A 13,836-nucleotide genomic window follows, 5' to 3' on the forward strand; every position below is an offset into this window, starting at 1 on the left:
CAGGAGGAAGGGATGAGCCCCACTGTCCCAACAGCTCCCATTGCCACCTTCCCTTCTTTCCCCAGGCTTGGGAGGTGGTACCTATGTTGAATTCTTCATTCTCTGTTACGACTTCGGCATTGGGGAGGATGGTGGGAGGAGGGCATTTGGTGAGTGGATAAGCTGAAAAGGTAAAAGCAGGCAAGTCAGGGTAAGATCATCGTCTTCTAGGTATGCTGTCATTCATTTGTTCAATTCTTCACTTTCTCATCCCTCATTTATTCACACATAGATATTCATGAGTACTTATGTGTAAATGGGGCAAGTTTAGCCAAGTCCTTTTTGCTTATCTTCTGCCATCCTTACTGAAATTAATAATAACAAAGGAAGGACAATTTAAGAAGTCCGTGACACCTTCACCATAACAGAAGGGTGGGAGAGGAGTATTTTCTGAGTGTCTCGTGGATATTAGGTGTTTCACAGGCTGCCACTCTAACCCTCACAACATCTGACCACGCTGTGAGGTGCTCTTACTCTACTCGTGACCAAGTGAGATTCAGAAAGGTGAAGTATGTTCCTCAAGGTCACACAGGAATTAAGTGGCACAGGCAGGATTTGAATCCAGGTCTGGCTGCTCCCAAACCCTGTATTCTTCCCATCACTTGACCTCTACATACTGCATGTGGCTTCTACGAGTACCCACTGGAGTCAGCTAATAAGCTAATAAGCTGACTCGTCTGATCTTTGACCAGATACTTCTGGCTTCACAAATTTCCTAGACGGGAATTCATCCCTATGGGCAGAGACTGGATGATGCTAGAGGCAGGTTGCTGCTTACTGAGGCAAAGTTCAGTGTGGGCTCATAACTTGGCTTTTATTACCTGGCCCAGAGTCAAGTGCTATACAAGTGTTAGCTGCTGTTGCTGCACCTGCTGTTGTTACTCTTGTTACTATTTCCAGTCACCCCAATCCCTGCTATATATTTTTTATAAAGTGTTCTTTAATAAATACAAATATATTATCATTAAAGAAAATCTGAGGTCTTCTCTGAGAACAACAGGAAGAAAAACTCATCCATTGCCCTCTCAGAGACAACCATTGTTAACCAATTACATTATGTTCTTGGAGTGTTTATTCTCTGCATATATAAATATTTTTCTTTTACATAATTTGCATCATATATTATATATCTTCTGTTGATCCTTGGACACTTACTATTATATTGCAAGAATTTTCCCATATAATTAAATGTCTTGAAAAATATGATTGAAATGACTTCATAGGATTTAATCATACAGATTTACTAGAATGTATTTAACAGACACCCTGTTAACCATTTAGGTTTCCAAAGTTTTGCAATTTAAAATAAAACTGCAATGAAATCCTTTTTATACATGCATCTTTTATGGTTTTTTTTCTTTTTCTTTTTTAACTAGATAGCATTCAAGTACACGACCCTTTTGAACTTCCACCCCAAATCCAAAAAGTAATTAAGACAAAGTAAAATACCTAACTATATGCAATAAGCCATTATGTTAGAAGTTAAATACTTAAAACATCACTTCATGATCACCTAACAATACGGCGTGACAAAACAGTGCCTCTGTGCATTGCATACAGTACCATAAATATCCTGTGCACTGTGAAACCTTGCAGCTTGAAACATTACAAAACTCTAGACAGAAAGGTCTAGCTATGAAAAACCTTCTTTGCTCCTATTTTTCTTATAAATTTGAAGAACTCTATGAATATTCAAGGTTGACCTTAGACAGTTAATTATATTTTCCCAGTTTATAATTTGCTTAGTTTTATTTATAACACTCTTGATTTGTAGAAGTATTAAATTTTTATGTAGCCAACTATAATTTTTCTTAATAAGTTAAAAACATTTGTGCCTTCCATTCTCTGCACCAGACTTATGTTTAAAACTTCTAAGGCATACTAAACTTTTCCAGGAAAAAAATGAATAAAAACATATCCCCAATTAAATACATCCTGGGTACTTGATATTTTGTGATTACTATTTTGATTGGGGTGATTTTCCATTACATTTTAAAACTACTTTATTTATTTATTTATTTTTGCAAGGTCTTGCTCTGTCACGCAGACTAGAGTACAATGGCACAATCATGGCTCACTGCAGCCTTGACCTCCTGGGCTTAAGCTATCTTCTCACCTCTGCATCCCAGGTAGCTGGGACTACAGGTTCATGCCAACACACCTGGATAATTAAACATTTTTTTTTTGGTTGAGATGGAGTTTCACTATATTGCCCAGGCTGATCTCAAACTACCGGGCTCAAGTGATCCTCCCACCTTGGCCTCCCTAAGTGCTGGGATTACAGGTGTGAGTGACTGTGCCTGGCCATAAAATTACAAATTTCCTTTTACTGTAGGAAGCTTATGGGATACTAAAAAGCAACAAAACAAAAATTCCCAGAATTCCTACCATCTAGGCATAAGCATTTCAAAAACTTTGCTGTAGGATCTTGGGTCTTTTACAGACACACCCTCCCTGCTCCCCATCACACACACACACACACACACACTCTTACCACATTGATGGTATCCCACCATATCTACCATTTATTGCTACAGAACTTTAGGGCAGGGGACATTCAAGGCTGACTCCTCCATTTCATTTTGTGAATACCCTCCTTCTTCCCCTGGGGGGAAGAGGGTGAGGCATTGAGAGAGCTTAGCCGAATTCTGGCGTGTGAACATGTTAACTGGTGGGCAGTAGGGGCTGTTGCTTTAAGCAGCAGTTGGCTCATCAGCAGCTATTGTGAGCAATGGTCTCCATGGTCTTCCTGGGATCGTTCTTCCTCAAGCTGCTGAGTGTGCTGGATTGGCCTTGCATTTGAAGCCTTATTTATTTAAATTTTATTTTGAGACGGAGTCTCTGTTGCCCAGGCTGGAGTGCAATGGCGCGATCTCGGCTCACCACAACCTCTGCCTCCTGGGTTCAAGCAATTCTCCTGTCTCAGCCTGCTGAGTAGCTGGGGATCAGGTGTCCGCCACCATGCCTGCCTAATTTTTGTATTTTTAGTAGAGATGGGGTTTCTCCATGTTGGTCAGGCGGATCTCGAACCCTTGGCCTCAGGTGATCTGCCCGCCTCGGCCTCCCAAAGTGCCGGGATTACAGGTGTGAGTCACCGTGCCTGGCCTCGTTTGAAGCTTTTAAAACCAAATTAACTTAGAAAAAATTGTGAGTTCATATGGTTCATTTGAGCTTAGCAAAAGACTCAGGGCTCTGCTTTTGAATTTGGGGTCCATACTCAGCTAATATTGAAATGCCTTCCTTAGCCTTTGTTCCTTGTCTGTATCTCTTTTCTAAGAACATCACAAGGAGTGGTGAGTGTGATGGAGGGTGGCAGTCCATAATCACTGCATTTTCTGGTGATACCATCATCTGAGTTTTAAAAATCACCTGCTTTTTTGCCCTGAACAATATAAAATAAACATTTCTCTAAATCAATAAATTGTATTCTACGTGAATGATTCTTATTCTTTTCTTTTTAGAGATAGGTTCTCACTGAGCCTCCTTTACCTGGTTCTGGTAAAGGTGAGGGCTCAGGAACAGGAACAAGAGACCCAGCCTAGCACCAAGATAACTTCACACCAAGCCTTTCAATATCTAAAAATAATAAAAATAATCATGACAAGGATGACTATTGAAACTATAAATTTATTGAGCACCTTTCATACTCTGTGCCTGGAGCTAAGGATTTCTGAACCTCATTTCACTTAACCCTGTTGGGTTAGGTACTCATCATTCTTATTTTGTGCATAATAAAATCGAGGCTCAAAAAGGTGAAATGACAGACAAAGTTACATAGTTTGTATGTGTTAGAGCCAAGGTTTCAACCTGTCTGTGACTCTGAAGTCCACACTCTAGCACTCTATGGGAAAGTCATAAGTCAAAATGACAGAATCTTAAAGCCTGGGTCTTGTTAGTGGAAGGACAGGTGTGCCCAACAAGAGGGGCATGGGAACTGAGTAGATGGAGAGGGCGGAGTCGCATTCTCATGCTGCACTCACCCTGGATGACAGCTCCTGAGAATGGCAGTCATAGCTGCTTTGGGCTTTTTACATTCTTGTTTCTCTCTGTCTCTTTCTGTTTCTTTCACTATCTCTTTCACAGTCTTAATGTGTTTCTGCAAGTGCACGCATGATGTAATAACACTCCAGAGCAGATACTGAGTGGGCTGGGTTCTGTTCCAAGTTCTATCCACATGGTTTTGGGCAAGTACTTGAGCCTCTGCCGCATTTCTTCATTTGTAAAATGGGGGTTAGAATATTTGCCTTACTACCTCACAGAATTCTTACAGGTTACAAACTCCAAGGCTGTAATCCCTACAGGTGAAGAAATTGAGGTCTCAAGTGGGGACGGGACCTGTGCAAGGTTTCACACATCTGGCCCAAGGTGGAGCTGGGAATAAAATTCAGCTTTCCTGATTTCTGGTTCAAATATCTGCAATGATCTGTAAGCTGCAAACATGTGCATCATTCCATAGATGGGCACAACTCCACAGAGAACATTCTATAAGTTTCTCTCTGCAATTCCTCCATAACAAAAATGAGGAAATATCCAGATCCCTAACTTGGGACCTGTAGAAGAAAATAGGCTGCCAATAAAGACATGCCTGCCCTGAATTGTTCATACTCTTCCTACTTGAAATCACAATGCCTTCATTTATGCACAAAAACACTGTGCTCCTTGAGAGGTCAGCAGAGGCCCTAGATCCCTTTAGAGAGGGAGAATCTGCTGGAAAGGGCTAAGGGACAAGCTGGGGCACAGGTAGAGGGATGACCCAGCCAGTGAGCTGACATGAATGAGTGGACTTGGCATCAAGGATTGGGATCTTGTGCCTCTCTGTCTTGGCAATGTGGAATAGGAGGAAAACTTCCATTTACAGAACCCCATACCGAGAGCTCTCACATATGCTAATATATTTAATTCTCATAACTCTGAAGACACTGAGGCTCCAAGAGGTTACACAACTCACTCATTGTTACAGGACCTGCAAATGGTGGAGCCAGGAGTCAAGCTCAGCCTTGACTTGAAAGCCAGGCCTCTCCCACCAGGCCAGGCTTCCGTACTGACCAGAGAAAGCTATGGCGAAGATCCCCCCTGTGGCTGCATCGCGGTGGAACTTGAGCAGGACCTGGTTGGATGAGCTGTGCACTGTTTTCTTGGCCATGCTCCGGGTGAAGACTCCGAGCCGTGGTGCTGTTTGCTGTGGCCCATCCCTGTATGTGGGAAACAAGATCCTGGCATGCCACTAGTCACCATGGCTGCCTGTTCCACTTCGTGCCATCAGTGGCCTGAAGACAGACTTGAATTGGGAGGCCATGATTCTTTTTGCACCAACACATCCCCAAACCATGCCCTAAACACCTCACCCAACCATTCCCAACTTGGTCTCCCAACACAGTTGACAGAATTGGTGATGCTCACACTGATTCATCATTCACCTGATTCTTCACCAGCTCAATGGGCTCCTGAGGAGACTCAGGCTCCATGGAGCAAGGGTGTGGGTCTTAACACAGGTCCTCTCTCTCTGGGGAAGCTCTAGGACAGGGCTGAGGAGCTGGTGTAGAAACCTGCTGCTATGCACACCGGCTCCATTTCCTTGTCTTCCAAGCAACGAGTATACTCACAATGCCTTTTGGGGCAAAGGCTTTCTTCCCTGAAACCTTATCTAACCCCTCCTGTCTGTTCCTAGCCATTGCTTGGAAATCATATTGGAAATTAACCCAGGTCAGTCCGGTTGCAGTTATCCAAGCCCTGGGAACTTTGGAAGAGAATTCTCCTAACCCCTGATGAGTCCCAGAATGGCAGTAATAACACCAAATAAAGGAATTTAAAAATTATATGCTCTTCCAGAGATCCAGTGGTTTGGGAAGAAACTGTCCAGGAAATGGCACATATCAAATGCTAATCTGTATTCCCAATTTAAAATTGACTAATATATAACTACATAACTCAAAGCTGAGCTGTGCAATTCAGTCACTGACAGCCACACATGGCTATTTACATTTAAATTATTAAGATCAAATAACATTTAAAAATCAGATCCTCAGTCATATCCAGGTACTCTGTAGCCAGTGGCTACCATATTGGGCAGCATAGACATAGAACATTTCCATCACTGCAGAAAGTTCTGCTGGAAAGTGCTGGCTCAGTACCAAGTGACCAACAGGATATCACAAAATTCCACCTTAAATATCTTCCATAAGTCTGCGAGGCTTAGCCCTGGTGCACGTGGAATGTTAATTTGAACTCTGGAAATACTGAGGCAAGTCTGTGTACCCACACCTACTACCCTTAACACACCCATTGGTACTTTCCCTGGCCCTGGCAGGACTGTAGGCTGGGAGCCACTGCCTTCCCATTCCTCTCCCTTCAAGGAGCCATAATGGCTGACTGCAGCTGAACCCCGTTCCACTATGTTTATTTGAGACCCAGGACGCCGCAGCCTTTAAAACCAATCAGCTCTTGGTTTTTCTAAACCAGTAGGTAACTGACTGGTAACCCAGTATAGGACCCCACAAATGCTGTTTTCTAATTGGCTGTTGACAAGGCACCTGGCCTACCAGATGGTGATGAAATCTCCAGAAGGCTCTGTCTGCAGCAGGCTGAGGTTGAGGTGGATGCCATGGCCAATGGGCACGGTGATAAGCCAGACACAGTCTTGGGAGCTGGAGTATGGGCTAGGGAACCCTGGGGAGTACACGGTGCCATTGGAAGAAGTGATGTTCCCGCCACAAGGGACTGCCAGGGAGGGAACACAAACATAAGTGCAGAGCCTCAGTACCCACCTGAGAATTGAGATGCCTTCCTAAGGAACTCCCAGCTCCTAGAAGTAATCATCCTGTCAGGGAGGTCGGGTGGGATGCGGGAGGGGAGGCCAAGCTGAGGATGGCTGCACCTGGTTCTACCCACCAGTCCCCACACGGCACACCCCAGCCATCTCTCAATCTTCACTGCAGATCCCTTTGTGGGCCTGCCTCAGCCTCCCTCTTTCTCTTTCTTAGGAAGAGAACTGCCAAGATGAAAGGATGCACTGAAGCTGTCTCTCTCCCTTCCCAGAAATGGGAGGGAGTAGATGTTAGGGTGAAAATCTCCAGTGCTTTTTCTGGGAAGAGCTAAGAAACTGGCAAAATCTTTCTTTCTCTTTGATTTGCTCTTTCTAGAGTGGTATTTGTGGTCTAGACTTCGAGTTGAGGGTTCCCGTGGTGAGGCTAAGTTTGGATTCAAATCATAGCTGAACGATTCATTGAGCAGATACTCTTAAATAGTTTAGCCTCTCTGAGTCTCCATTTCATCACCTGTAAAATGGGACTAGAACACCTCCCCCATGGGATTGTGGTGGTGATTAGGTGCAACAACGCAGGTAACATGTTCAGCCCAGGCCCCAGATCAAGAGGAGACATTTGCTACATAGATATGACTCTCTCCTTATCTTCCTGTTCCCTAAAAGCAACACTCAGTTTTAGTCTCATTGATATAGGCCTCAGGCAGAAGGATGAAGAAACCTTGATATCTCCATGGTATTCAGAGTCAGTCACTGGGGAGGAGAATAGACAGGGATGGTGGACCAAAATCCCAAACACCGTGGTACAGAATAATGAGTGTTTTCGCTGACATAAGGCATCAAACAGACATCTGGATGGGGCAGACCAGACTGAGGAGAGAGAATCCCAACGGACTGCAAGCAGAGGCCATGGGTCCTGTGAATGCAGGTACATCCTGAAAGTGGTGTGCAGGCACACGCCATCCCTCCTACATAAGCTGAATATCTCGTGGGTGCCAGGCATGGCCTGGGAGATAGTGGGGAGCAGGGTACTTCAGTTCTGTCCCAGGCATGCACACCGCTGGGACACAGCCAAATACACCAGCATCTGTAGCACAGGCTGGACCATGTCATCATTGTGAATGCCAGAGGGGTGTTTGGGGGAGCCCTGCTCTAGTTTTGTAACAAAGGAATCCTAGTAGAATTCACATTTATACTCAGACCTAAGGGATGACTAGGGCTAAGTAGGCAAGGTAAGAGAGAAGAATGCTGTATGAGAAAGGACAAAGTATGCTAAGACCCAGAGGCAAGAAAACATGGCACATTGGAAAAAAAGAATTTCAGCTTAGCTGGAACATAAAATCTATGAGAGTGGAGAATATGGGAAGCCAGCAGGGACTAGGCTCTAACCTAAGGGTCATGTGTGCTATGCTAAGGGGCTTGTAGTTTGTCATAAGGGACATGGGGGAAAGCAAGAGAGTGAAGAGTCAAGGGAAGGAGGCTTCTGGGGAGGAAGAAGAGCTTCTGGCTCAAGCTAGCAGACTGAGAAAGCGCTGCTCTTTTCTCTCTCCCGTGATGCCATAAAAAGAAAAACAAGGCATTAAGAAGGGAAGAAAGCCCACCATGAGGCTTGTTGCACAGCACGTTATGGGCCAACAACTGCAGAATGACCAACTGGTTATGCACAACAGAGCTCTGAAAATATGAAAAATGAACTGAGGCTATGATAGTTTTAGAAATCACGGTTTTACATTCCAACACAAGAATGGCTCAGTTTCGCAAACAAGGTCCCTCTTTCCATCGAGAGTTAAACTTGGAGTTTGAGTCTGAGAGCTAGCCATCTGTGACGCCCTCCAGTTCCTGTGAAATAGAGACTGAGAAGTCCCATTTTACTGAGGAAGAACCTGAAGCTCAGAGAGGCAAAGAGGTCTGAGTTGTAGCCTGAGGTGATTTGATCCCAGAGCTGGGACACTCTTTCCTGGATTGTTGCCCTTGCTAAACCTTCCTTTTTCAGGACAAATTCCTGTCTCCTCCAGGAAATTCCTCCAGGAAAATGCTGGGCTGCCAGAATGAAAAGGGAAGGAAAATGGAACGGAAGTGTGCAGATGAAGGTGGAGGCAGCACAAGCTCTTGGTCACCTTCCATCCCGGTTCTGGGTAAGGAAGAAGACCCAAGAAAGTGCCACCTCCAGCTCCCTGACAGATCAACTCAAGTGCCTAAAGCCCTCTTAAGAAGGAGAGTATAATGGAGCGAGGAGGGGGAAGATGAAGAGGGGAGCAAGAGAGTTCTTAGAAAGAGGCTTCATTCTCTTCCTCCTTTGGGCCGGTTCCTGGATTAACTCTACCTCTCTACCCCTCAGCTCACCTCTGGGCTCCCACTCTTTCACACGGAGACTTCCCTTCCAATGGGGGTCCTCTAGTCTGTCAGGGCAGATCTTCCCAAGGGCTGGGTGTGTCTTCCCCTTGGCTGTGGCCCACATTCCTCCAGGTCCTCTCTAATGCTGGCCCAGAGCCCTGTTGCCAGGACCCTCTTCCAGGCTAGGCTGGACCACAGGATTGCCCATGACCACCGCAGGAAGAACCACTGGGGATGAAGGAGGTACATACCTTCACACTTGGGCAGAGGATGGTCCCAGTTCCGGTTGGTGCCATGTTGACAAGTGAGGACAGGGTGGCCAGTCAATTGATACCCTGGGAGGCACTCAAAGGTCACTGATTGTCCCACATTGTAGCCAGCTCCCCTCACAATGCCATTGGCAAAGGGCTCTGGGTCTGGGCACTCTTGAAGTTCATAGGCTGGAAAAGATCGGGAGAAAAGGTCACTTTGTTCTCTCTGACCAGAATATAGGAGTGGCAGAGAGCAGAGTGGTGAAGCATCAAGGCTTGGACTCAAACAGACCTTTGTCATGTACGAGTTGTTGGCTTTGGGTAAGTAATTCACTTTCTGTACACCTCAGTTCTCCTGTGCATAGAATGATTATATTGAGGACTAAGTAGGATAGCACATACATAGCTCTTTATACAGTATTGGCACATGGTGAAAGCTCAGTAAATAGTATCTATTATTAGTAATTCCATAAGTAAAGGAGGCTCAAGGAAGACATTGCTTAACTGAACCTCTATTCACTGAACGCCAGTGGAGGTCAGGTGCTGGCCTAGCTCCTTTCATGTTGTGTATCTCATTGAACCTTCGCAACCAGGATCAAGATCCCAAGCATAGGAAGCAGTGAAGGGAGGAGTTGAAAAGGGAGAAACTGAGTCAGTTCTTTCCAACTTTGAGAGATCAGAACCTCTCAGAAAGGAAGAAATCTTGTAGGAGTAAGTCAAATCTGTGGCGAGGAGAGAAGCTTTTCAGAGGGAGTAGCTGGGCTAAGGGATGTGTGACTGTCATAAAGCAAGTCCCTCCAAAGAGCAGGGAAGCTAATTCCATGGGTGGGTGGCCTGACTCTACAGGAGATGCCTCCATGGAAGCAGCTGAGGCCAGTCCATCAGGGAGAGACCTCTGAGGGATTCCTGAGCAAGGCCTTTGGTTAGTTGGGTCCACAGAACACAGAACAGCCTTTGTGGCAGTAATCGGGCCCTCTCCACTCAGGAAATTGGCAGTGGGAGGAGATGGAACGTTCCTACAGTGGAAGTTCTCAGTGGAATAGTTGAGACTGGATGGATGCTCCTTGGAAACAGATGCGTTTCTCATAAGTCATAACAACATCAATAATGCACATCTTGAAGCTAACATTTCCTGAGCACTCATGCGGTGATGGTGGCTGTGTTATATGTTTCCATTCAGTACCCCACAGTGAAGTCTCAGGGGAGGAACTGGGCAGGTGGGCAGGTATTGCTGGGAAATCATCGAGGTAATTGGGTGACCCAAAACCGAGCAACCACATGGGTGGGGGGGCTGCCCAGCCCCAGGACAGGCCTGGCCCTGTGTCGTGGGGGTTTGGGCCATTTGGCAGTGAAAGTCTTAGCAGAAGCGGGGGGCCTTTTGCCCCGGGAGGCAACCAAATGGGATGGGCTGGGTTTTTAAAGAAAGGCCCAGGGTAACCATATGGACCCAGAGATGAGGAGAGAATGAAGGGCATGATGGTGTGTGAGAAGCCAGGAACAGCCTTGATGAGAGCAGCTGGGCCTCTCCTACAAGAATCATTTCCTGTGCAAGGATCTGGGCTCTTCAAAAAGACACTTCAGTGAGAGTACCTCTCCTCTCAGTAAGAGTACCTTGACACTGGGAAAAACCTCAGATCCTGTTCCCCTGGAAGAAGCTTCAAAGGGATAGGCTGGGCATATAAGGCAGAAATAAACCCTAAGAGGAGGAAGCATGAACTTCCCCAAAGAAGGACCCCTCGGGGGATCAGATGGGTCTATTCTAAAGGGGCACACCTGGTGACAGTGGGAACACACTTCCAAACAGAGTGCCATAATCAGGTAGGCACAATTCTAACCAAAATGCCATTATATGAAAACATTAATAATGATGATGCCTAGCATTTGGGGGACAATCTTATGTCTTGGTCATTTTGCTAAATTCTTTATAAATAGAACACTCGTGAGAACCTGTGCTGGAACACATTGAGCATGTCAGACCGGGAGGCCTGGCTAGGAGCTCTCTATGCTGCCACTAACAACTTGATGGGAATCTTTACTGGAAGACAGAAAGGAAGACCCTAGCACAGGAAGTGCAGAGTGTCAGCTGGAGGAATTTTGAGAAAGAGTAAAGCGTTGGACTTCTAAGGAAAGTCGAGGGGCCATGGAGAGCTGGGTCTGTCTGACAGTAACAGCCTCAGTGGGGACAAATGGCTCCTTTATGAAGCTGGGTCTTTCCCCAGAGGATAAACCAGGGGAGAGTGGTCAGAGCTTGCTTACAAGGTCAGCTCCATAGGGCAGAGGAAGGTGTAAATGGAGAGTGTGGGTTTACGGTCAGGGAGAATGACTGGGGCCTATCACAAATGATGAGGTCTCTGTGGGAGTACTTAGGCCTCTGGCCCCAGAGACAGTCTAGCCCGAGATGTTGGGATTGCCCCAAACATGAAGCCTTAATAGAAGTGGAGGCCAAGTCTAAGAGGAGCAGGTGCCCTGGTGCCACGTGTGGCTCCACCAGAGTCCTTGGGACTATGGCAGACGGGTGAACACTGAGTGAGTAGCTGGGCCTGGATTGAAGGGGAACATCCAGGCGAGTCCTGAAGGTCACATGCTTGTGGGAGGAGGGGCCCATTACAGGGTGGAAGCCCTGCTGGATGTAGCCGTGCCTCTTACACGTTGGGCCAACTCCTGGTGGAGGAGCTGGGTGTCTGAAGGCAACTCACTGCCTCCTGGCCTCCTTAAATAGGGAAAGTCCTCAGAGGAACACTAGGCCTCTGGAGGCTGTGAGGTCTCAGCAGGAAAGACAGGCCCATCCCAGGCAGGGACACTAGCCCAGAACATTGGCTTGTTGTCTGGGAAGCCTTAGGGGGACAGCTGGGCCCCTTGTGCAGGGTGGCTGGAGTGGGGGCATTTCCAAAGGTGGGAGCTGGGAGAGCAGGGAGAATGAGCCCAAGGCCAGGCCTCTGAGCGGGTAGTTAGGCCTTTTCTGTTGGGGGAGTCAATGGAGAGTCTGACATGGCCACACAGGGACAACCTTTACAAGGACAAGTGGGCTCGTCACACGGGGAGCACAGTGAGTGGCTGGTCGCATCACAGGTACTCAGCGGCATGGCTGTGCCTGTTGTCTCAGGTGAAGGCACCGTGCATGGCATGGGACCAGGGCAGCTGTCGCTGGCACAATGGTGGCATCACCATTCCTTATGTTTATAGAGAGTGAAGTTCTCAGGGAGAGAGCACTTGGGCTTGGCAGGGGTGCGAGGGGCTGAAATGTGTCTCCCAAAATTCATATGCTCAAGACTTCTCCACTCCTTGTGAATATGACCTTATTGGAAATAGATAGGATCTTTACCAAACTTATGGAAATTAAAATGAGGTCACTAGGGCGGGCTCTGATCCAATAAGACTGGTGTCTTTATAGAAAGTGGGGATTTGGAGACAGAGGCACAGGAAGAGCACCATGTGAAGATGAAGCCAGAGGTCAGGGTGATACTTGTAAGAGCTGGGAAATGCCAAGATTGCCACGAGCCATCAGAAGCCAGGAAGGGCCTGGACAGAGTCTCCCTCACGGGCCTAAGAAGGAACCAACTCTGCTGACACCTTGATCCTGAACTTCGAGCCCCAGAGCCTTTGGACAGTAATTTTCTGTTGTTTTAGTCACCCAGCTTTCTTATGGCAGCCCTGACAAACTAAGATGCAGGAAAGCTTTGGAGGAAGGCATTGCATCTGTCTCTGGGAGGACATATTTGGGACCAAGTCCCTCCTGTGACATCATGGCCTGTTTGACAGGTACACACCTCCAAAATGATAGGCACAGACATCCTTGGGCGAGGCTGGCCTCTGTGATGAACCTGGACACAGCTTCCCTGGTTGTGTCAGCTGTGCTAACTCCAGTGAAGTGGCTCTGCCTGGGTGCACGGCCTACCTTCTCGTGAGGCTCCCTCTAGGTGACAAGCCCAGCCACAATCACCAAACTTTTCCCTGAGACAGACCCCAGAAGCCTGAAGTCTCCTGCAGAACTGATTCAATTGCACCCACCTCGTGGATGCCCTTTAGGGCTTTCCCTAAATGATAAGCCCAGTACCCCATCAGTATTCTTCTCTGGCAAGGAAGGAGCTCCATCTGTACCACATTATTTCCAGCATGAAGAAGTCAAGTCTCAGAAAGCTGCATAAAGGATGGTACTATTTACATAAACACATGGCCAAAAAATTGTATAAAATGTTACATATTTTTCACAGGTACATGTAGCATATCTATATCCAGGCCTGGAAAGGTCACACCTAAACAATAGCCGCTGTTTCTGGAGAATAATCCTGGGTTTAGAGGCTACAAAGACAGCTTTGGCCTTACTTGTAAGGTTTTAATTTATTTCTTTTCTTTTTTAAAACAAGATAAATATGTTTAGAAATTGTTTGTGTAATTAAAAACTTTACAAAACAAAATTGCAAAACTCTAGTATGATCCACTTTTGGCTAAAAA

General features: G+C 46.4%; 1 protein-coding gene across 18 annotated transcripts in view; it reads right to left on the reverse strand.

Annotated features, from left to right (window-relative positions):
* The window catches only part of CSMD2 (CUB and Sushi multiple domains 2), a 637,686-nt gene that overhangs the window by 80,265 nt on the left and 543,585 nt on the right, over positions 1-13,836 (reverse strand). For all 18 annotated transcript variants that reach the window (XM_078331131.1, XM_078331136.1, XM_078331130.1 and 15 more), the window contains 4 exons: positions 9,385-9,573; positions 6,579-6,756; positions 5,086-5,231; positions 82-162 (listed from right to left, as the gene is read on the reverse strand). In XM_078331131.1, coding sequence (XP_078187257.1) covers positions 82-162; positions 5,086-5,231; positions 6,579-6,756; positions 9,385-9,573 — 594 coding nt within the window. The remainder of the gene's footprint in view (positions 1-81; positions 163-5,085; positions 5,232-6,578; positions 6,757-9,384; positions 9,574-13,836) is intronic.

The sequence above is a fragment of the Callithrix jacchus genome, chromosome 7 (assembly GCF_049354715.1).
Source record: "Callithrix jacchus isolate 240 chromosome 7, calJac240_pri, whole genome shotgun sequence".
Lineage (NCBI taxonomy): Eukaryota > Metazoa > Chordata > Mammalia > Primates > Cebidae > Callithrix > Callithrix jacchus.